Raw genomic sequence first — 25776 nt, 5'->3', positions numbered from 1 at the left:
TAACATAAATTGAATGTGCCAGCTTGAGTTTTTGTTGATGGAGAGAACAGGATCCCTCCAGACTGAAGGTTACAAGGTGCTTATTCTGATTTGGTGCCACTTTTTTGGGCTGTGATTGGCAACTTAAATCCTCGTGCAGGTCAAAGAAGGAGAGCTTCAGGAAATGATAAACCTGGGCTTGTGTCCCAATAATTAGTCACATGTTCTTTTGCCAGCTAGTGTCCACATTATGCTGACTTAATTACAACCACCTGCTTGAGACGGTTAGACTGAAAACATCAGACCCAGCAGTTGAGGCAAGTCTCCAGCTGTTTGCTCTTTCAGGATAATCTTATGATTGGCAAGTTGTAATGTTTTTCTTGGGTCCTGAGAGACCATGGCATCTGAGATTGTGTAAATCATCCAAAAAAGGATATTTCAGTACTGCGCTTCTTTGCCTGCCAGAGTAGAATATGTGATGCGCCCTCAGCAGTACACAGACCTAAAACAGTCCAATAAAACTCCATTAACATAGAACAATAGAAATGGAACTTACTGGCTTCATTGTTTGCCTAACATTTAGAAAAATGAACAGGAAAGAAACAGAGATTTAATAATTGGGAAAGTAAATGATTTCTGTTTGCTGTATGCTAAATGCTTTTTTTGTGTGGAAAAATGTGCATCATCCATCATTATTCTTGAAGAAATGTCCATTTGTTTAGTTTGCGAAAACGTTTTTCTTTATTAAACTGAAAAGAAATGTTTTTCCACTCAAATATTGACTTTCTTTTTCACTGCATGCCACAACATTTTATTAAATTCATAGAATGGTAACTCTCTAGTATAGTTACTATAGTAACTAGTTGCTTATTAACATGCCTATTATATTGGCTGTTTTTTAATGGTTATAAAGCACATATTCTGCATGACCATATTCTACATCCCCGATCTTACCCAATGCCTAAATATAACAACTGAGATGAGATGAGACATAGAATTAACTTTATTTCTTTCCATAGTGTTCCATATTAGTGCCTTATAACCATTTTGACCTTGTATGACCTTAAAGTCCCCATGAAATCAAAATTGAAGTTTTTTGGCTTTTAAAATGAATATGTTAGCCTAAAGATTATCTATAAGCTAGTTTGCTCGAAAATAATAATATTAAAATTTGTTTACAAGATATGTCACGAGTAGGTTGTGCAAAAGAAAGCGCATGACGAAGGAGTATAATCAAAGAGATCACAGACAACTAAACTAAAACAGATCTTACATGTGACAATATAAGCATTCAAAACTTACAGTCTCTCAAATCACTCTGCACTTAAGCTTCTTTTCAAACTTTCTGTGCAATCAAATGCTCTCTAGAATCTTCAGTGGACCTTTAATGATGGAACGTAGCGATCAGAAATCATATAACTATTCATTTATTTATTTATTGATTGACTGATTGATTGATTTCAGTTGGTGATATGCTCCATGATACGTCATTAGTCACGTCATCAAGTCATTATTCACTCATATCTTTGTCACACCACACTGATTAAAGCTTAATTTTATAGTTTGAGGTTGATAGAATGATAAAGACCATTTACAGTTTTGTCCCGTAAGCTGGCCTTTGAAGTTTGAATAGATTTTGTGTTTTTTTAAATACCTTATGAAATGTGATTTGAAGCATTTAAAGCACAGTTAACCCAAAAATGTATGCCTCCTCAACCTCATTTTAAAGACTATCCTGCTGTGATGTGTCGGCAGGCCATATTTGAGAGCTACATCAGAAGGCAAGTTTTTCATTTGAATATTTTTGATTTGAAGTATTCTGTAGCGTTGTATGCACCACTTTTGATACAGTTAATTTTCCTTCTGTCATTGACTTTCTTCCACATCCCAAAGGTTTGATATTTGCATTAATCGTATGTTTTATACAAAGTGCATAATTATGTAAAATTTGGTGAATAGGCTAGAAAGATTTATTGTTCTTTTCTGCCTTTTTCCCACCAAGCTCCATGAGAAGTGTCAGTCAGCAGAACGCAGTCCAAAAAGAGATCTAAACTGAGTCAAAATGAGTAAGATAATCTGTGTGGCCCTGTTTACGCTTGTTTTGGAGAGCAGAAACTGAATTTCGAGAATTGGCTGGAGGCTTTCAGAAGCAATTGAAGACATATGGAACAAGCATCGGCCTACAAGATCAGTTGTAAACTGCAAGTTTTACCTTTCATCAAATGAACAGCTGCAGCAGTGAACCACCTAGAGTTATGCTACAGTAGAAATCAGATTAAAAGGAAATCCATGTGTTGTTTCGCATATTAATAAACAGACAAAAATAAGACTGTGCATTAATTGTAATAATGTATGCTGCTGGTTTCAAGAAACATCTCTGGAATAGGGCTGTGCAAAAAATCGAATGCGATTTTCATGCACATCTCATCTAGTGTTGTCACGATACCAAAATTATTGTTTCGATACCGATAACTAGTCAAGAATTGCGATTTCGTTACTTTTCGATACTTTTCTTGAAAAGGGAAAATACACTCTCAAATATCATTGCTGTGCTTTATTTTAAAACCGGGACAAAATTCTAATCATATAATGCACTAATAAATGAACATATGAACAGCAGATATATTAAACATTTGAACAAAATGTGAAATGTCAAAATATAAAAAATAAATTAGAGCAATGACATTCAAGGTAAAGAAAGAATAAATTTAGCAGCATTATCTCAGTTATCATAAGAAACATAAGAGTAATACATTTATGTTGATTCTGAACTTTGAATAAAAATATGAACAGCGATTATATCTGAACTCAGAAGATTAAATGTCAAAAGATAAATAATATCAATTTAAGCAATGGCATTCAAGTAAAAAAAAAAAAAAAAGCAGCAATATCTCAGATATTGTAACTTCTGTCAGTTGTGCAACCTTTTCTTTCAGGGGAGAAAACTCAGCCAGTGAGCTTTAATGAGCGTCATCTTTAATGAACATCATCTTTATTGAGCGTCATCTTTTTCTACCAGTCGTGGACCAGTGGCCACAGTATCACCTGTGCTCACACATGCAGTCTAGTGATGTGCGGGTCGGGTTTTTTTCCAACCCGCGGGTCCCATTTTTATGAAATTATTTGGCCCGCCCCAGCCCGCAAATAAAGTAAATTTTCTTTAATCCACGAATCTTTTAGGTGAACGAATCGTTCTCGTTCAGGTAATCCACTGACTCATATTTCTCTTTCACTGAAGTTCCTCCCTCCACAGTCTCCGCTCGCGCGGCGCTATTAGCAGCGCATGCGCAGCTCGTGAACAGCTCTGTGAGTGTGAACTGTTTCATCCTGTCAAAGAGTTACTTAAGATGTGACGGAGCATGTGATTTGTTGAATGTAGTGAACCCATACGCCCTTCACTGAATGAGATCGAGAGATCTTCTCATTCGTGAATGAGTTGAATTAACTGATACATCTCGTTTATGAAAGAAATGAATGAGTATACAGCCTGTATACTCATTCATTTCGTTCATAAACGAGATGTAATACAGGGGTCAGTGAACCAAGCATGTAAATCTCAATCAGCAGATACAAAGCGCAGTTATAGGTGCTGTGCAGATACGCTCGTATTCACATTTAGCATACAGAACATACCTCCACGTTTAATCCCCGATTAATGTGAATATTATATATGAACTGTCTGACCAAACAATTAAAATGTTAATCATGCAAGAAAACCCTGTGCTTTGTTCATCTGAACAACTTATTTAAACTATTTAATGCGATTATGCACACATTTTAGTAAAGCCAAATCAGTTTAGTAAAGCCACTAATGCAGTCATCTCGCTGTAGTGCTTTTTTGCTGCGTGCATGAGGAGAAAAAACACAGACGTCCATAGGGAGGCACTGGAAGCGTGCATGTGTTGCACACACCAACATCAAATACGTCTTACTAATCTGGAACGCAGTAATTCTTTGAAGTATCGATACTAATAAATGTAAGAATCCTGACGTTTTTAATTTCTGAGAATCACAATACTTTTGAAGTATCGGTGAACCGTGCAACACTAATCTCATCAGTAAAGACACTCCTGTAATTAGTAGTATATCTCCAGCACGTGCGTTCGGATCAGGGTTGCCAGGTTTTCACAACAAATCCTGCCCTGTTGCTTCTCAAAACTATTCCAAAACTAGCCAAATTGCGTTTCCAGGAGGTTCCCCGATAGAAATTGCTTCCTGGGGTTAAAATATAAGTTTTTTAGCAGGGTTGCCTTGGTAAAATTCGCATTTTAGGGGCTAAATATCACGTTAATTATATTGGGGTCGCTTCGACCCGCGGACATGAAAAACAACCACAGACTTGGCAACACTGGTTGGCATTTACTACACCGAGCCGTAATTCACTGACAATCTACACAAAATCGATGTTAAAATCGCAGACGATTCTTTGTCGATTTTGAAAACGATTTTGTGTTAGTTGTCAGTAGACTACGGCTCTGTGTAGTAACTGCCGCTCCACCTGAACCAGTGTTGCCAAGTCTGCGATTGTTTTTCATGTCCACGGTTTGAAGCAACCCCAATACAAATAACGTGATATTTAGCTCCTAAAATGCGAATTTTACCAAGGCAACCCTTCCAAAAAATGTATATTTTAACACCGGGAAGCAATTTTTATCGGGGAGCCTCCTGGAAGCGCGATTGGACCAGTTTTGGAGTAGTTTTAAGAAGCAACTGGGCAGGATTTGTTGTGAATACCTGGCAACCCTGATCTGAACGCACGTTCTGGAGATATACTTCTAATCACAGGAGCATCTTTACTGATGAGATGCGCATGAAAATCGCATTCGATTTTTTGCACAGCCCTACTCTGGAATTCCAGCTTTTTTAACCTGTTTTATCCAGATTAAGTTCAATTAATTTGACAATGGTCCAACTACCCTTCCAAACAATGATATACTTATTCCTTATTTTCCATTTACATATGCCATTTCCTTAAAAAAGCACAGATTTGCAGCATGTGTGTTGTGATACAGCAACCCTCTACGGACACCTTGGCAATTGAATTGCCATTGGCTAGTAAATGTTTTAGTTTACTTGCCAGACATACACACACACATATATAAAAATAAACGTTTGTAAAATGGCACTGTTTTTTTAAACATCTGAAAGTACACTCTTTACATCAGTCAGTTAATTTTTTTAAATTTTTTACTTTTTTTCTGTAAAAAAAAAAAAAAAAAAAAGGGGAAATAATTACATAAATATGCCTACTGATAAGATAATAATGATACGAATTCTAATAGTAAGAACTATAAAACGCACTAAGGATTACTAAGGATTAATGAATATTAATGAATATTAATCAGGTTTTGTGCGTTCGCTCGAACTGATATGCTAAAATCAAAGCAGGGATTGAGATAGCAGCCAATGAGACTGCCATTTGCGCATTAGCTCCGCCCACTACCGGAGAACCCGGCAGTCCTTAAAAGCTGAAGAAGTCCAAGGGAGCACTGTTGACTGTCTTTTGACAGGAAAATGCATCAAAAAATATTGTTTACATGCAGCACGTCAATTCTCTCTCTCTCTCTGCGTGTGTGTGAGACAAAGCCGACGGCAAGTCATGAGCCTTCAAACTAGAGTTTACGGTACGTCAAATACAGGTGCATTGCACATCCATTTCAGATGAACTGAAAAACAGTACAAATCACTTGATGGAGAGTGAAACTCTGAAGTGCTCAGTCAGAGTGTTCAGGCGAGTGAAAATATGTATGTGCTAAACTTATACTTTTACACTGGCGAGTAAAATCTGAGAATTTATTAGCCATTGTCTAATATTAGACATCATTTAATCGCCCAGAGTGAAGATTTAGTCACATATGCAAGTGATTTACTCGCAATGTAGAGGGTTGTACAGTACATGTGAGCCTGAGATGTTCTCTTAACTTTCTCAGCACATTCATTTGGTGTCCCACTGCTGTTCCATCATCTTCTGTGGTGGAAACCAATTGACTTGTGTTCCTATTGAGACCTCTTTTTTGGATGCCCTCCAAATGATCTTATGTTCCATAGTTTCTCTGACTCCTCCTCATGTGCCATAAATCATTGTGATGTAATCTTTCACACTGCCATTCCCACAGCTGGTGAGCTGAAATGCTTGTTCATCTAGAGAGCATTGTGTAGTGACCAGTTAACCAGAAATGACCGAAATGACCTCTTGTATTCCTCTGATACACATACAATGTCTTTATTTCTGAAATTTCCATTTATTCCGCCTGGGGTCTTTAAGGTTATGGTTTTTGCAGTGTTTATCCAGATGAATAAGACTGAACAGATTTTGAGAAACTTAAAGCCTCTCAGAATGTTTATGTCTGGTATTTGCATTTACATTTGGACCTGAAGATTATATCTGATTTTCTGAGAGTATTTGTGTTTGTGTTGAGCGTGATCCCTCATGACGTTTCAGCACTTGCGCTCCCATGATCAGGGAGAGGAATGTTTCTAAAAGCGCTGAGAGATTTTTACGAGACCTTACTGTGGAAAAATGTCTGGTGGTTTTGCCACCTACCCCTCCCGGATAGTCTCCTCCTGAGATCCTGTAAAAAGCAGGATATCTACCCTAGGATGTCTTGTTTTTTACTTCCTGAGGGTAATGGGTTTTTGGGAAATTGCAAAGCAGGAACATTTTATGAACTGATTATAGGAAAAATACAAGCCTTATTTATGTCTAAAGGACCCCAGTGAATCCCATTTTACCCTTAATTCATCATCTTGTATCAAAGGCTTTGCTTTGAACTGCTAAGAATGTCCTTTTCTGTGAAATTAAGCAAAACTTATGTTTAATTAATGTCTTAATTTTGAAACACCAGATATAAAAATGTAAATGCTAACAATTAGTGCTGTCAAATGATTAATCCGGATTAATTGGATCCAGAAAATACATTATTGTTTACATAATATATGTAGGTGTACTCTGTATATTTATTATGGATATACAAATACACACCCATTGTAGGGCTGTGCGATTAATCGAAATCGTCATAAAATCATGATCTGAACATGCACGATTTCTAAATCGCTTTATAGCATTATTTTCCACTGCCCCGAGCTCCCGCAGAATGCTATCCGAACCAATCAGAATGCAGCACGCCTAAATGGAGCACAAGAACATAACAGACTGGGCATATGCCTACGTAACTCCAGGTTCACACACCTTGGGCCCTATCATACACCTGGTGCAATGGGATGCAAGGCACAGCACAAGTGTCTTTGCTAGTTTCAGTCCGGCACCGTTCACATTTTCCCGTCCAGCACCACATCGTTTAATTAGCGAATGCATTTGCGCTCATTTTTGCACCCATGGGCGTGCTGGTCTAAAAAAGAGGTGTGTTCAAGCGCATTGCTGGAAATAGACTGCGCCATAGACCAGCTCAAACCTGGTCTAAAGTCTGACGCAATGTTTTTTCTTTGTTATTGAAAAAGTGTGTTAGCGCGTACACTCTGCTTATTAAACACAGGGACGCACAGCAGCACAACATGCCAAATATTAAAAATTTAAGGATTGCAATGCATAACAATTTTTTTAGGCTAATTATATATGTGTGTGTATATATATATATATATATATATATATATATATATATATATATATATATATTAGGGCTGAAACGATTCCTCTAGTAACTCGATTACAAAAAATGATCGAGGCAAATTCCTCTGCCTCGAAGCCTCTTTTAATTTATTTTAAATCTCAGGTCAGGTTCCTTCGCAATGATTTTTTTTTTTAATGTGACACAACGCGTTTACGTCACCCACAAAGCGGAAGGAGCCACAAGCGATGCGTCAGAAATCTCATACCGCAAGGAGTCAGCAGTGTTTTGATTTGAGGGTGCGGGCAAACGTAAAGAGAACGTTGTGGTGTGTGTCCATTGCAAGATAGAGGTGGCATACCACAACTAGGGACAGTTTAACGCGGAATGGCACGGAATTTGCAAAATTTTTTATGAATTAATCAAAAAATAGGTCATTGCACTTACATCAAATCACACTATGGACTAATCTCTTTAAATATTAAGCCGGAACAGTCTATTTAAATATGAATCCTGCATGTTCTGCGTGTCTCTGTTAATGAATGGAGCAGAAGCGCGACTTCCTTTATCACACACACTGAAGCGCGCGTGACGCTCGCATTGATTTCAGCGTCTGCTTTCTCACTAAATAAGGACGTGAACACATGAACAACATCCCCAGAACTGCTCAATGACAGTCACTTCATGAGCATTTGACTGTTTGATTTGAGTAAAACTAGCGTCACATCACATACACAGAACTGTAAAGGTACGTCAACCACACAAGCAGCTCTGTTTCATCTCAGAGACGCGTTCTGTCTTTGTGCTTGCCAAATTCCCCCGTGTAAATAGCAAATCTGTCATGGCACGAGCGCAACTGGCTCTTAAAAGGAACGGAAGATGAGACTTTGATTGGTTTATTGCAAGTTACGCTCCAAAAAACACCCATTACTCATTAAGAGAATAGACCATGGGCCCGGGCGCACCAACCGTTTTTCCGTCATTAAAATAGCAAAAGTGGATTTAGACATGCCCTGAGTGCACCTGTGCCGTGCACTTTACACTTTGCGTTTAGATCGTTAAAATAGGGCCCATAGAGTTTTAGCCGGTAACGGCGAATGGCACAGTGGATTGTGTTCACCGACAATGTTTTCTGGAAGTATTCCTGAGCCCATGTTGTGATGCAGTGCCGTATAAGGGCCCGAAGATCATGGGCATCCAATATGGTTTTCCTGCCTTGACCCTTACGTACAGAGATTGTTCCAGATTCTCTGAATCTTTGGATGATATTATGCACTGTAGATGATGATAACTTCAAACTCTTTGAAATTTTTCTCTGAGAAACTCCTTTCTGAAGGCGACACATCTTTACTTAGTGATTATTTTGACTTATGTCTGTTCTAGAGACATGTTACAACTTTTTGATAAAGCTCTAATTGGTTTTCTTTTGGAAATATGTTTCAAATTCATACTGAATGCATTTATGACTGTAAGGAATGTCTGTTTGTGTCAAAATTGTGATTGAAATCGAAATCGCAAAATTGATATCGCGATAGTTTTTTTTTGTCCATATCGCACAGCTCTAACCCATTGTCACAGCTACGGTGAGATAAACGCACAAAGAAGATGAAGATCAATGCAAATAGTCTTTAATAAATCTACACAAGGGTAAATCCAGGACAGAACAGGCAGGAGACACAAGTAGGGATGTAGTAGACCAGACAAACACTAACTAAACAGATGGGACTTAAGTTCATTGGAAGACGATAATAGACAAGACACATCTGAATTAAATGATACAATCAAACATGAGGGAAAACTATTAGGGACAACGGAGCACATGAGGGATGAAAACACAACAAAAACAGTCCAGAGGTGTGACAGAGGTGAGGAACAACAAAGGGAGAGATGCAGGGGGACTTATGAGGAGGACAAAGGAGTGGATATGGAATAATGACAGGCAGGAAAGGGCTGGCAGGAGGGCAGGCAGACAAATACTGGAGGTTTGGGGGGAGGACAGACATCCGGGAGAAGGACGACCAACAGAGTCCTAGGTAGAGACTATAGAGGGAGGAGTCAAGGAGAAGCCAGGAAGGAGCAGGAGGAGCCAGGGTGGATCAGACGAAAGGAGGAGCCAGGGAGGAGACAGGAGGTACTTGGAGAGGCCAGGTGGGACCCAGGCCATAGCCATAATGGTGGCCCATGGTGGAGCCAACGGAGGAAGGAGCCACAGTGGAGGAAGGGCTGTCGGCTACAGGGGGTCGACAGACAGCATACGGAAGGCCACGGTCTAGCGGGAGTGACAGAGGACTGAGGTGAAGCTGGAGGGAGGGAGCAGCCTGACAGAGCCAGAGGGACAGAGGGATGAGGGAGCCTGGCGTGGCTGGTGGACTGATGGGCCACAGCAGAGAGGAGGGAGCTAGAAGCCATGGTGGAGCCGCTGGATCAAAAGGCGAGGCAAAGTCGGGGACTTAGAGGCTGGAGGCAGAGACAAAGGATCCTCCAGTCATGACACAAATGGATACTGACAGACGTGTGGCAAAACTGAATAGACAGGGACTTGGTAATCGAGGATAATAGAAAAGACACACCTGAACTAAATGTCACTATTAAACATGAAGGAAAACTAGGTCACGGAGCACATGAGGGATGAAAACAGAACAAAAACAGTCCAGAGGTGTGACACACATACAGTATATATTATGAAAGTATTTACAAGTATATACATTTATATGTTTATATCATTTATATTATACAGAAGTATATTTAGTAAATAAACATAACATATTTTTCTTATATAAATGCATGTCTTTGTATGTATATATACATAATAAATATACAAAGTATAGACACAAATATTTTGTAAACAAAAACATTTATTTTGGATGTGAATAATCGAGAATAATCATTTCACAGCACTACTAACAATGCTTTCAGACATAGCCAGAGCTTTAGCAAACCACACAGAGGAGTAGGGGTTAAACAAAATGTGTCCGTTTACGAGTAGATTCCACTGTTGAGCTTCTGCCTGATGAGGCAAATGATTCTGTTCTAAGGCTTGATATGCTTATATCCCAGCATGACTTCTGCTCTCTTTGCTCCTCCAGTCGTGCCCGTGAAATCGACGCAGTGCAGCATTACCATTCAAGCCTCCAGCTATGTCAAATCTCAGTCTAGATCAATTATAGCATCCAGCTTCTCTTTCGAATCTCTGTCTGACAGATGCTGCAGTTTTATATGCATGTATAAAAATCTCATATTCATACATGTGAAATCCACTGATTAGGTGTCTTGAGAGGAATATGTGGGTGGAGAGGGGATTGCAGTCTGGTGTTTTTGTCATTTTTGGGATATATTGAGGTGAACAGATAGATACTTATTTCAATTTTGAGATTTGTAAGTTTTTTGTTTTTTAAAGAAATAAATACTTTTATTCAGCAAGGATGCATTTCATTTTACCAAAATTGACAAGGCTTTCACATTATTAAATAATACATCTAATAAATGCTGTTCTTTTGAAGTTTTTTAAAGAATCCAAAAAAAAATTTCCACAAAAATATAGCATAACTTTTCAATATCAGTAATAATAAGAAATGTTATCTGACCACCAATTGGAATATTAAAATGATTTCTGAAGGATCATGTGACACTAAAGACTGGAGTAATTAAATTTCAGCTTTGCCATCACAGAGATAAATTACATAATAAATGTATTAAAATAGAAATTTAATTTGAAATTAATAATGTGATATGTAATAATATTTCTCAGTATAACCCTTTTTTATGTATTTTGATCAATTCAATTCAGCCTTAGTGAGCACAACAGAATCTTTCAAAAAAATATATATATATATATATCTTATTTAAAAAAGATTTTATAATTTAACATTGAATAAGTCTTGTGTATTTACTGTAATATACTGCATCTATGATTTTTTAAGTAAAAAATATGAATTACCACTACCAGGTAATTTCCAGTTTTCCAGTTTTTCAGTATCTATAGGTAATACTTAGTCTCAGCCTCAGACATCACGCCCACGGACCGTTGACTAAATGTCTGATGCATATGGGACACAAAAGTGGAAACACTTCAGGAGTGTTGAAGTCATCATCAGATTGGTTGAATTATACAGGATTTCTGGGAGACATGTGTGTCGTGTTCTTTAACGTTATGCCTGGAAACAAAAATGCTGTGGCACCAAACCACCTCACAAAGGAAGAAAGCCGTGGAGTTTACAACTGTGATGACGAGTGCTTATCAGGATAAACTAAACGCTGGATTCTTAAAAGTATGTCATGTATTTAACGCCCTGAAAGGTGACACTGAATGAAACGAACTGTGATTGGTTGTTTGACATGTCGGTCAAATGGCCTCATGGGTGGGCCTTGGCCAATGGAAGCTGCCATAGATTTCAGACCTTCAGCCGTCACTAGGTAATGCTAAAGAAAATAGTTTTTCATAAAAATGGGTGCCAACTTATAATTTACATTGAGAAACCATAAAAGGAGGTTAACTACTATTAAATGTAAACTTTACCAGAACTCAGCATTAATATCTACTTTTGTCAATTTCTGTGACAAAGTTCATTTGTAATTTTTAATATGGACTAAAATCAGTCCATTTCAAATTAAGTTACAAAGGAAACCTTCAACACATTATTTCATTTAAGATCCTTTTTGGCCATGTCCCACTCTCATTCTGTTGTGGTGAAGTACCATGCTGTTTTCCCATGGTGAATGGGATTACACAGGCAGCAGAGAATGTTTGGTGTTGACACAGCATGCAGCTTGGTTAGTCCTCCAAATCCCCTGCTGTTCCTGAGACCAAACAGCAAAATCTGCTCATTTTTCAAACCAGTTGCTTTGGGAATATGAACTGGATAGAGGAAAGTCCTTGTATTTGTGTAAAGGACTAAATAGTTCTTCCTCTGGTTTTAATTAAGAAAGACTCGGGGAAACAAGTGCTTCTTGTCCAACAGATTCTGCTTTGAATTTTTACGACAGGTTGTGTCAGCACAACTAAATAAACAATGTAGACCCTAAGGATGAAATAAGAGAAGGATTAGCACTGCACTACATTTTACCAAAGACATATACTGCAGCTTTTGACTATGAACATGTATTGTTTTGACTTATAATAAAAAAAGGTGGAATAAAAGTACTGTAGACACGACATCCATGACAGCTATGATGTTTGGCACATCTTTTAACAAGAACCTGAATTTGACAACAGATGTTGGCACATACTTAAGAAACTTGTCTTTCGCAGCGCTGAATAAATTTGTATGACAGTAATTAAACTTTTTGGTTGCTTAACAATATCCTGATGGATTTACAAGAAAACAGAAGATTTGGTTGCCAGAAATTCACTATAAAAATGGTGACATGTTTCTGATATTATGAGATGGCATATATAACTTTATTTTATCAAGTTATATAATGTTAATATACCTATTTAATATACCTAGAATTACCAAATCTGCTTTGTACCAAGAAATTTACTGATAACCACCATTATAATCATTGTAATTGGCCTGTTCTCAAAACTCAACAACTACACTCTCCGAAAAAAAGGTATTGTGGTTCACTGGGGTGGTACCCAATTAAAAGATACTAAATTGTTCCATTTAACCATAAAATGTGTACAGTACAGTTTAGTTACTAATATGCACTTATAAGGTACTAATGTGCCAGAAAATTTACTACTGGTAATAATAAATAAAAAAACTAAATTATTTAAAATAGAATCATGTGTGCCACATTATTTCAGAGTAAAATTAACAATAATGCAATGTTCAACCATTTACAGTTTTTCACCATATATGGTAGGGTGTCCCACCCACTGTGAAATCTTATTGGTCCAAAATCCTTTACTCATAACTACATTAAACATCTTTTACTTTTTTTTTTTTTTTTATGTGGCTTTCCACAGCAGTTTTTACATCTATAGGAAAATTACTAATCTTGTGGTTCACCTTTTTTGATTTATCGTTAACACAGCCATTTTATATTTATTTTATAATATCTGATGCAACAAATTAGTAGTATAACTCAATTGGAAACAATTGAAAAAATGTTATTATGGTAATTTTACACCATTTTAATCAAAACTACTCTCTCATCAAATATCTTTCATCATAATGAATCAATAGTCAGTCATTAGCTCATCATTGACAAGATCAGATCATTAACCATGTCCGTTGTTTGCATAACCCTTTCTGAGAGAAAACAGTGGTTCATGGACCGCTTGGTTTGCATGTTAACAACCTTTCTTGTGCCTAATTGGAGAAGCTGACTCCCCCACACCTTTGAGCCCTTTTGGTCCATTCCAACACTTTTAATCGTTCTGCTTCAAAGGCTTGTTTTGATGCCCTGAACTTTGTCTCTCCCCAGAGACTAAGGTCTCTTTGGCCTTGGGGCCTAAAAAAGGGACATGGAGGTTTAAATGAAAGACAAGAACAGACTGCTTAGAGAAAACACCAAGTAACTGTGTACAGAGCTGGTCATTATCACAGCACTGAGTGTTGTGCCAGGAGCTGTACCATATGACTATTTCAACACTTTGACACCCTTTTTTTTCTCTCAAGGGATTGCACTTAAAGACCCTGTCAGCCACCTGCCACAAGGTCAGAGGACACCTAGACGGCTACTGTCACATTTCAATCAGATGTATCGATCAAGTGTCTGAAGCAGAGGGGTTGATTAAATATGTGCTGATGAGTTGATGTGTTTTATCAATATAGTTCAGAGACGATATCAAGTGTCAGGGAGTATTTGGGGCTCAGTCCAGACATCTGTGAATGCCTATCTTTGAAAAAATATTTGAATATGATACACTTGAAGTATTTAGTATTGAAATGTTACATCTGTGATGTGTTATTGTTTATGAAGTAAATCTCTAAAAATAACTGCTGGAGCTAAACCTAAAAAGGCCCCTCTAACCTATAGTCTCCGCCCCAGGCATGGCCAAAATAATCAAAAATAGTTTTTGACCCTTTTGGCTTTCCATAGTATAATTAGTGCTTTACGCTTATGAAAGTTTTGTCATTCACTCCTCAGGTGTTTTAAAGGTTCTTTATAAGTACAATGGTTGTTTCTGAGAAAAATTTGCGTTTTTCTAAATTGAAATAGGATTTCATAATATTACTGTTTTACCATATTAATCCTTTAATAAATTACGCCTTGGTGAACATAAGAAACTTCTTTCAAAAACATTTCAAACCAGACCAACCCCGAACATTTAAATGGTAGTACAAAGTGCCTGTAATTTATGAAAATAATAGTTATAGAAGTTTTACTTATCTTAATCATTGAACATAATTACAATAAATAATAATAAATAAATTTATTTACTAGTCAACTAATGGATCACACTAGCTGACATGAAAATGATTCCTATTTAAATATTTAATGTTTTTATTTTTTTATTTGGATGAGCATAATCTTTTAGAGGAAGGACGAGAGAAAAGTGGGCATATGCTTTGAATGACTAGACAGTTGGCAAGCTTGGCCATCACATCCTTCCAGAGGGAGAGACGTCCTGTAGGATGTGTCACTCATCGTGTATGTGAATAACATAGCATGATCATGGACAGAGAGAGGAAGAGGTAGGGCAGTGAAAGTGTACAGTATAATGACAAATAACAACACGCACATCCTTTATTGCTCACCCTTTGTGGTCATCTATTAGCATTGAACTTTAAGTCATCCTGCATTGTTCAAATTTACTGCAGACTGAAAAGAGACCTTTAGCATTGACACAGATAAACATAATGAAGATGCCCTTTGAGCTCTTTTGTTCAAACCCCTTGTTGATTCTAGATGGAGCAAACAATGTTTGCAAGTGTAGAGAACAATTAAAGAGCGCATGGTCCCATCAGACTGTAAGGTCAGAAGAAACAAATCAATTTAGCAGGGAATGCCAATCAGTGTACACTGTGGTCAATCTTAAATGCCATTGAATGCCATTGATTTGGGAGTGAAAGAGGTTAGTAAAAGATTTTTTTTTGCTGTCTTTGTAAATGTAATCTTGCTTTATGATTGTAGGTATTGTATTTAACTGGAAAATAAATTAAATATCCTGGAAATGGACTGTTGTACTGTTTTGCAGCTTTACTTTCTCCTCCTGTGTGTTGCTATAGAAACAATTGTTGTATAAACTAATGATATTTTGTGCATGTATTTTTGTAGGGAGTGTAGCGTGCTTGGAGAACAAGGGAATTCTAGTCTGCCAGGTCATAGCTGAAACACAGAATTTGTCTACAAAACACTTCTCAAGAAATGTTTTCATTGCGATACTTAAGTTGAAACATGAACATCCTGGATTTTATTATACCTCATAGTTGCAATGGATAACATACCTCTTTTATGTTGTCCTTCTCCCTACATTAATCTACTCTTATTTAGGAAAAATCTGGTGCAGTTTGCAAAAAGCTTTTAGTGCTATCATGAATAATTATTTTGAGGCCACACTCAAAGCCATAAGAACCATTTGGGGTTCCCCAAAGAACCTTTCATTGTTCCTAAAAAGTTCCTAAAAGAACCATTGTTTCTTAGTGTGAAGAATATTTTAAAGAGCACTTTTCCACTTTTGTGCAGTGGAAAGTTCCATGAATGTTAAAGGATCTTTATGGAACCTCCGAAGAAAACAAAGACCCTTTATTTTTAAGAGTGTGCCAGGAACATCTCAGTTTTAATTGGCTAGTAGCACATTGCAACTAGGAGACACTAGGTGGCAAAACAATATGAATAGCAGAAAGTTAAAAGCATTTAGGCTTGTTATCTGCACACAGTTGGTGATCCTCTCCAACAGTGAGAATCGGCTACAGGTAATTAGTTAGGAATGCTGTTTCTAATAAATTATTCATGACCTCCGACACTAATCAAGATTAGTAGCACCGAGCATAACAGGCAAAATGCAATCAGTCTGGCGTCAAACAATAAAGAGCAATTAACCAAGCAATGGATCTGATAAGTAACGGCAGCCATTAATATTTCACCTTCTTCAGTCATGGGTTTAGATTGATTAAAGCTAGTTTGATGCTCATTCTGTCCCAGTTCATTTCTTTACTCAAGCTGCAAAGTGAAAAATTCACGCACATGCTGTTTCAGAGTAGTGCACCACAGGGAATGTCATTAATAATGAATCCTCAATCTTGTCGCACTCCAAGATTCATACTACCTGCCCTGTGCCAAGCTTTCCTTTGAGTCTTCAGTGTGGAAGAGTGCTGTTTTTGCTCCATCTTGCATGTTTTATTGTGCTTTTGTGGACATGAATTCGCTTTGCTGTTTGCTTGGTGTGATTAAATACACGCCATAACCTGTGGTTGTGTTTCCTTTCACAGCTAATAAAAACAGACGGAAAGAGAGAGCAGGGGCGCTCATCTTTTGACCTGAATCCTGAACTACATCAAAGAACTCATGGTAGGTGCTTTTGCTTATTAACATAAACGGAGCATCTGCATGCTCTTAAAGCGATAGTTCAACTGAAATCGACCCACTTTTTGTTTTAAGTTTGGGTTTTAAACATGGTTGATGCTACTTTTTCTTTTCGGCAGTGTCTATTTACACTATTTCAAATAGCCAACTTTGTTTGCGAAGGCTATTTTCACTTACTCTGCCCACTATTGCTCAGATATTTTTTTCTCTAGTACCACAGATATTACTTACATTTACACTTTGTTTGAAGAGCATCTAACGTTTCCTGCTGCAAAGAGTATCTAGCTAGCATTATTTACACAACACTAGACTCTTACTTTTTTTTTTTTCAAGTGTAAAGTCACATTAACACATACATATCTGTAGTATTTCATAGGCAATTTTGTCTGTTTTCACATCAATAGTTACAATGTATGAATTCACTTCCAAACCAAGCAGCTTTCTGTTGGTGAATGGCACAAGTTCATGTGAGCAACTTGGACCTGTTTTCAAAATCTGCATGGTGAAATCTTTCACTCTAATGAAAAGTTCCTGGTCGCATGGATTCTTAAAATGAATGGATTGTGCCCTTGAAAGTGTGTATCTGCACATTAACACAAAAGGTTACGTTTTGAAGAATCTTTACACTGCTCTTTGCCATTCAGTGTAAAAAAAAATGCTCAAAAAGAATGCTCTTCTACAACTTGTAATAGCTTCTATAACGTGTAATAGCTTCAGAGTCTTTTGAAATCACTCCATAGTTCTGTGTGAAGAAAAGGCTCAAATTAAAAATATCTCCAGTTCTCTGCAGCACAGATTTCATTCTCCATTCTGTATATTCAAACTCGGTTGTCACATTCGGCTACAACACAATTGTATTTGGTGTCAAGGACGTCAAACCTGGTGCATTTTTTAATGTGAATGTAAATTCAAATAAGATTTCAGAGCTATGGCAGAAGGGGACATTTTCTGTCAATAACAACCCGTTCCTTAAAAGGTGACATATGACTTCCGAATGTGACAACCGAGTTTGAATGTGCAGATGAAACCACTTTTATGGTGACTTTATATAACAATTTTTACAGTTTGACAGACATTGTCATATTGTATGGAAAATAATAATTCACAAATTTTCATTTCTTGTAGTGTGCATTAAATACATGCTCTCTTTGGGCTTTGTCTTCCTCTTTACAGCTATAATAATCAAAATTAATACATTTTGCATTTTACCAGTGCAGATTGGATTTGCTCAATTCAGGGCAGTGATTTTGCTATACATATTTATTGCTTTGAAAATCACCAATCAATACAACATTAATCCAGTACATGCAAGCAATTTCTGCCTCTTTCACACAGTGCACTTTTCATGCACTATATCTAGCAGATAACTTCATTAAAAAGGAAATGCTACAAAAAAAATGAACTGAGTGGAAATGCAGTGAAATCATTGTGTTGACAGTGTTGTTTGGCTGGTGGAGGGCTGTTGGTGCACAAAGCCATTGTGACACTGTCAACAGCAGGGAGGTGATTGTCATATACTGAAGCGGCATCTTTTATTTCTCTGTCATAGCTGGGCTCCGGTCTTTGTGGGGAACTGATTTGCATCAAAACTCAGTGCATTAAAATTCCACACACATACCAGCAAAACACATACGTGGTGCTCAGAGTTAAAGGTCCCGCTGACAGAGATGCATCAACCGCTCCGTTCACCCTCTAAAGCCGACCCTCAAATGCACAATAAGCAAAATGCCATGTTGATGAAGATTTGTGGTTTGACTTTTTTTTTTTCCCTTAGTGGTTGCTTTGGTAAAGAAAGCATCTGCAAAGATGGAAATGAAAATCACCCATCCTGTATTTACTGTGGAAGCTGTCATGCCGCAGACAGTTTCTAAAGTTAAACTGATGGTGCTTCATAACAGATGGTATCTCTCCATAATAATCATCTCCACGCCATCCATCTATAACAATGAGGGAGATTGGAGCTCTCAAGTGGCCACTTCAAACAGGGAGTCTGATGCTGTGTAATGGTGTCTGTAATTTCAAAATTTTCACATCAATATTTTCACATTAATCATGCAGAACTCATTCACACTGTACCTTAGAATGTAGGAGCTCAATAGACATTTAATTCTGTTCATTTCAACTTCAATTATGATTCTCTCAGATCCATGTATGGTGAAATGCAAGGGGAGGCTAGGATGTCTCCTTAAGAACAATGTGCAGTCAGTCAATGATAAATCGTAACATGTTTAGAAAATAATTTCACATGCATGAAGTGTCAAGCGCATTTTTTTTATTAAGAGAAACAAATGGAAACATTTGCTAATATAGTTTTTACAAATCATTGAAAAGCATGAGTCATGTTTCCCCCCCATTTAGGAAAGATGAAGCACTTCCTGTGGCAATAACCCATCTGTTCCAGCTGTCATTTGATTTTTATACTATGTAGCCTATAAAATATATATATACTATAATATAAACTCAGAAATGTCCACTCTCAATACCACGACTGAGGTGCCCTTGAGCAACTTCTCCCCGGGCGCCACAGCAGAAATGGCTGCCCACTGCTCCAGATGTGTGTTCATGTTGTGTATGTGTGTTCACTGCTGTGTCTGTAGACTTTGGATGGGTTAAATGCAGAGCACGAATTCCGAGTATGGGTCACCATACTTGGCTGTATGTCATGTCACTTTCTTTCTTCTTCTTTCTAAGTATAGTTGTACAAGTAAATTTTGACCTTGTGGGGGATTTTTTTTTGGTCCCCATGAGGAAACAAGCTTATAAATCACACAGAATGGAATTTCACGGGTTCACTTCCATATAATAAACAGAGTAAAGGATATGCATGCATGTTTGGCGCACTGTCAGGGGAGAGGGCTCCAAGCTTGGTAATTCTTTCTCGAACCCCGGAAGACTCCCCCCTTGTCCGGCGAGAGGGTATTTGCCTCAACTCGGTATTTGCCTGAACACAGAGAGCTCCTCCCCAGGTTAGGACAGAAATAGTTGTAAGTGCAGGGAAGGGGTGGCGGAGGGATGCTGGAAAACTGTCAAGGAACAGAGGTAAGTCTGCTGTGTATATTTACACACACCTCTTACCTTGTCATGGAGAGTCCCCTCAAAATATGGAAGCCTGTGTGTGTGTGTGTGTGTGTGTGTGTGTGTGTGAGTGCGAGTGTGTGTGCATGATAAGGAGGAAAATTTAATGTGGGGGCAGCATCTTACCCCACAATGCTTAGGTGTGGATCAGTGGATTCAAAATCAAATAGGACATTTTTACCCTTTTTGTTGTGTAATGGGTGTACCCTGGAGATTCCGGGATCTTTTCCTATTTAGGACATCTTTCAACATAAGGCTGTTAGAAAAAAGTGAACAGTCTGTTCTGTGAGCTCTTCGTCACTGGAGAAGCACATGATTTGAGTTAATATGTTTATTGTGGAGCAAATCCTTCAGAAATGTAATGTTGCTTGAAGGAATGCATCTTTTCATAATGCATACCAAGATTAAAATTCCCATGCGTTTTCTAATAACTATATCACTGTCATCTTCTGTCTGCATTTATGTTTACATCTGTCATCACCAAGCATATGCACTAAGGGAATGATCAACACAGAGCGTCAACAAACTCCATATTTCACGGCTGACCAGTGGTCCTCCTCCAGATGGCATGTTTGACAGGCCTGTGAGTGATCACTCATTAGACAAATGCTAGTCCAAGCTGTGCTCCATCTGCAGAAGGCTGCCGCTTTCCATGTTTGCTCTGACAGGAACTGGTGTTAAGTGGACACCAGACACCCGTCTAGAAACAAAGGGTTGTCCACCTATACCAACCCCCACCATTTTAGCTTAGACTGTAGAAGTCAAGCCATCAAAAAATATGCTGAAATCCCTCCCTTTTGCTTTGTGGTTCTATATTTATCTTCTTGGCAAAAATACATTTTCCCTGTTTCCAACATCAGCCAAGATGTAAGATATGAACTTCAGAGCTCAAATGTGGGGGGGGGGGGGTGGACTGTTTGAACTTCACATTCTTGAGTTTGTGTGATGTTTGGAAAGAGGTGAGAAGAAGGGGAGAAGACGTTTGCCCTGTAGGACTTGTGGACTTTTGATTACTTTCCGTTGACATGCCGAACACCGAGTTTGTGGTTCAACTTTCCACGTGTGTTTCATCCTTCCTTATAACAATTCAGCACTACTGCGAACTTCACTTTTAAGGTCAGGTCAGTTTGACTGCAAACATTTGTAGGAAACAAACTGACATACACTAATTAACTAGAACCCATTCACACTGACACTAAAGCCCCTTTCACACTGCACGTTGGACCCGGAAAATTGCCGGGTCGCCTTCTGTGTGAAAGCAAACACGTCCCGGGATTGATCCCGGGTCGGGGACCTGGTAACATTGCCGGGTTCAGTCCCGGAACGAGTGCTGTGTGATCAAAAGTCAGAACTAATGCCATAAAGGGTGTGTCGTAGTGATGACGCACGTTATCGCACGACTCTTTTAGCGAGTGTTTTGAAGGCAGATCAACTTTCGCAATGAAAAAAATATGTGCAAACTGTAACGAAGCAGAGATCAGTTAGTTCCTCACTTTCCGCGCTGATGCTGAGATCGTTCGCCAGCTTCAGTGAAAGTTAACGTGCCTTGTGTTTTCGACTCGTACATTACACGTCACATCCCGATGTCACGTGTGTTTACTGGACCTTTACGGGTTGTGTGTGAACGCACGCACATATTCCAGGTAATCATTGGCAGTGTGAATGTGCAAAAGCTAGCGACCCGGGAACAATTGCCGGGACACATTACCCGTGTATTTTCCGGAATCGCGGTGTGAAAGGGGCTTAAATAACATCAAGCTAGTGCTGTTTGTTGCTGGAAGTTTTTTTTTTTTTTGGTTGCTGTATCAGTTGGTGAATCACTGCATTCCCACGCAGCTCATTAGCATACTGTTGAAATTTGATTGCAATGCCATAAATTGAAATTGGGGGCAGCTGTGGACTAATGGTTAGAGAGTTGGACTTTTAACCCGATGGTTGCAGGTTCGAGTCTCAGTGCTGGCAGGAGTTGTAGGTGGGGGGAATGAATTAACAGCGCTCTCTTCCACCCTCAATACCCATGACTGAAGTGCCCTTGAGCAAGGCACTGAACCCCCAATCGCTCCCCGCCGGTGGAAAAAATAGCTGCCCAGTTCTCTGGGTGTGTGTTCCCTACTCACTGCTGTGTGTGTGCACTTGAATGGGTTAAATGCAGAGCACCAATTCTGATTATTGTTTACCATATTGGCAAATGTCATGACTTTCACTTTTTCACTTTTGCTGTTGTTCATGTATTCAAAAGTGGCAGTCGCAAACAGTCGGTGAAATATTTTAGTTCTCTATTCATGTGCTCTTAATCAATGATGTATCTTTAGCAGGCTGATGAGGACAGAGATCCATTGTCATTGTGGAAAATAATTTCTTTCATTTTATTTGTGGTTTTGAGGTTCAGAGTTCATGGGAACATTCCCTAAATGGCAATTCATTCACTTTTGGACATTCATTGCCCAGCTTATGTTAGATTCTTATTCAATGTGGGATGCTTTGTGCAACTGCTTTTTCAAGACCAAAATTATTACATTATCCATAACGGGTAACGTGTAAGAACACAAAATTGTTTTATTAGTATGTCACTTGGCAGATTTAATAATTTAAAGAAATGCTAAGAAAGTGTTGCCTAAATAACCAGTTACAAGTGACTTGAGGTCTAATTTAATAAAAAGGGAAAGTCCAGTGCCATGGGAAATCCCTATTGTACTAATGAACTATTGTTGATGTGATCACACTCACTGTGAGACAAGAAATCCACACGGTTGAAAGACAAGAAAGAGGTTGTGAAGACAAAAGAGAAAGACTTCAACCGATCAATGTCTTATCGATCTTGCTGAGCTAGTGATCTTCTCCATCTGGGTTTGATAACTTCACCAGAGCAGCAGATATAAGTGTATGGATCACAGAATTTAAACTGTGTTTTCTTTTATCTGACAACAAAGAATGTTTCTGAGTTGCGATGTCTGTGAAGTTATTAGGTTTTGTATTGACCTCATTCAGCATTTCAGTAGTAAATTCATTATATAAAATACCTTGGCTGTCATAACTCATACAGGAAGCTGCAGGTTGACAATTTTCTATAGATTTCCTCTTTAATTTTCTGTACTTCACCAGCAGTGGCCATTTCCCCAAGTCCACTGGGCTTCTTTTCTCAGTGAATGCGGCATTCATTGACCTACTGACAAAGATGAAGTGGCTTTATTCATCTGAAACCTGCACCTGCATCTTAACAATGATCTTTGTAATGAACTCTATTTCTCACTACAGAACATTTCAGAAAGCTTATTACACACAATCTCACATCAGATGTTCAATAACCAAGTGCGATTGTAAATGTAGTTCACTTGAATTCTAATTATTATAGTTACACAACAGTAGTGAATCAGTACTACAGCACTGGGACTATTCACATTTGTATTGCCCTACTTGTTTGTGTTCCAGAGAGACTGACAGTTTATTGGTGGGGATTTTTCAGTGAATGTTACTTCAATATGCCAGTAAGTGACAGTAGTTGATAAGTGATTGTGTTTATGAGAGTTACTTGAGTCAAACATTCAACTGATTTGTTCAAAAATGTTTCATTAAGGAATTAAACAAGACTTTATTAGTGAGTCATTGAATCATTTCATCAACCAATTAGTAACCAAAAAATGCTGACCTACTCAGGAACTAATCAGTAGACTGTCTTTATGAGTGAGTCGTTTATTCATTCATTCAACTGATTTGTTCAAAAACACTGCAGTATTCTGTACTCTGTAGAAAAACAATTATCTTAATGATCAAGGGTTTCATTCCCTTGTTGAACAAAAACAGCATATGCTGGTTAGGTATGTTTTGAAGCATGGCAGCTGGTTGGAGGTCCTTTAAGCTGGTCCTTAGTAGGTGGTCATGAGCTGGTTTAAGATGGTCCTTAGCTGGTTATAAACTAGTTTAAGCTGGTCATGTGCTGGTCCTGATCCTAAGCAACTAGCCCCTGCTCAGGACCAGCTCATAACCTGCTTCTAACCAACTCAGGACCAGCTTAAACCAACTCATGACCAAAGTAATCAAAAGTGCCCAGATGAACCAATGCTTCTGCTGAGATTCTGAAGTGCGTATACAGTGCTTCTATGCTTTTTATCCCATGAGGCCACAGGAGAGGATTTGTGAATGCTACTGAAGCTAAATAACTACCGCTGAATTACATTCATAAAGAGTACATAGTTTTAAAATGATCATGAAGTACTTATTCAAAGGAAGTACCTACTCATATAGTATACGCTTTTGGATGCAGCCTTTGTTTATTGAAACATTCATTTAACCTATTCATTCATAAATGCCTGTTCATTTAGAAAATGTGTTTCTTGGAGGTGCTTTGTTTGGCTCTGTTTGTATTGGCTGAGTAAAAACAGACTAAGTAACCAATAAAATTGTGCTTAAAATGTAGTTCGCACAATACTACCATCTTGTTTACTGAACTTTTGTATGAAAGCAACATAATCCTCGCGATCTTCCCTTTTTTTGTCTGAATAACATCAAGTTATATTTTTTGTTTCACTGGAGGGTTTTTCTAAATATCTAAATCAGGTCATTGTTCTTGAGTCAGCTGGTCTAATGAATGAGCTTTGGCACTGCAGGCCTTTTGTGTCCAAGTCAACCTTTAAATTCTCCTTCAAAGGACAAGAAATCCATCGGTTCTTATCACTTGTCTTATCCAAATGATCACTGATGAACCACTAAAAGCTTTAGGCTCATTATAGACAGAAGTTTTCATTAATTATACAGCCAGATATGGCAGTTAGTCATTACCGTGTTCCCTGATACATATGAGGTACCTGGCCTCTTTATGAACATGCTATAACTGCTTTAACTTATGCAGACTTCAAAGCTGAGAAGCATGTGACTTATTCTGCCCTATTTGGAGGTTTATTAAGGGACTATATATACGCCTGCTGGGTAGATCATGCTGTTGAACCCCTTCCCCTAACACAGCTAGAATGTTTTCCAGTTTCACGTGTATTATAAAAATGTCTACACGGAAGATTAGATTTGCTGAATTTTCCTGAATGGAGCACTATTGATGTACTCACACACTCACACAGACATAAGCGTATTTGTCACTAGCTGTTCAAGATGTGCATTGAAAAGAACAATTAGGAGTCATCTGATTCACTGAGGGTGAAGAAATTCAGTGCTCTTGTGAATCCTGTGTTTCATGCTATATTGCTCTTTATGTATGCAAGCTCATGGCTGATGGGGGAGAGCTGACCAGCACACACTGTCCTTGTCCTTCAGCTAATGAACCTGTCCCAGTTAGTAGAATGACTAAACCAGACAGTGGATTAATCAGGTTAAAAGTGTCAACTTCAAGGAGAGTCTCTTCAACCTATTTGTTTAAAAAAGTGTGGTTTTCTAAAGGAAGACCTCAGGGAGGATAAATGACTTTTAGCTTGCAAACTTGGGTTTTTATTATTATTTTTTTTTTTTCAAGGGATATGTGAGTGCTAATTGCTTTTGTAAAACTCTGGTATGGTTGTGGTTGCTAAGGCTTTCACATAGTTTCTAGTTTCTAAGGTGATTACTTACTGGCCAATGCTAATTTACAAATTCACAATTTTGTCCTTTACCTTGTCTCTTTGCTTAAAAATAGTTTAAAGCCTAAATGTGAGGTTTATGATTTTCTAAAGCAATCCTTTTTTTTTGTCATATTACAGTTTACAGGTGTTGTTTTAAAACAAAATACTACTTCAATAATATGTAGTTCTAGTGTAAT

General features: G+C 38.1%; 1 protein-coding gene across 3 annotated transcripts in view; it reads left to right on the top strand.

Moving 5' to 3' along the window:
• LOC132101406 (tetraspanin-18-like) overlaps nt 1–25776 on the top strand; it is a 48806-nt gene that overhangs the window by 9804 nt on the left and 13226 nt on the right. Inside the window, exons 2-3 of one of the 3 annotated variants that reach the window (XM_059506338.1) lie at nt 16868–16946; nt 23466–23521. In XM_059506338.1, the coding sequence (XP_059362321.1) occupies nt 23516–23521 (6 nt within the window). In that variant the 5' untranslated portion in view covers nt 16868–16946; nt 23466–23515. Of the gene's footprint in view, nt 1–16541; nt 16748–16867; nt 16947–23465; nt 23522–25776 lie in introns of those variants that run through there. The other 2 variants (XM_059506340.1, XM_059506339.1) reach the window with 2 other exon arrangements.

This window comes from Carassius carassius, chromosome 23 (genome assembly GCF_963082965.1).
Source record: "Carassius carassius chromosome 23, fCarCar2.1, whole genome shotgun sequence".
In the NCBI taxonomy this organism is placed as follows: Eukaryota; Metazoa; Chordata; class Actinopteri; order Cypriniformes; family Cyprinidae; genus Carassius; species Carassius carassius.
This window is presented reverse-complemented; position numbering and strand designations above follow the sequence as displayed.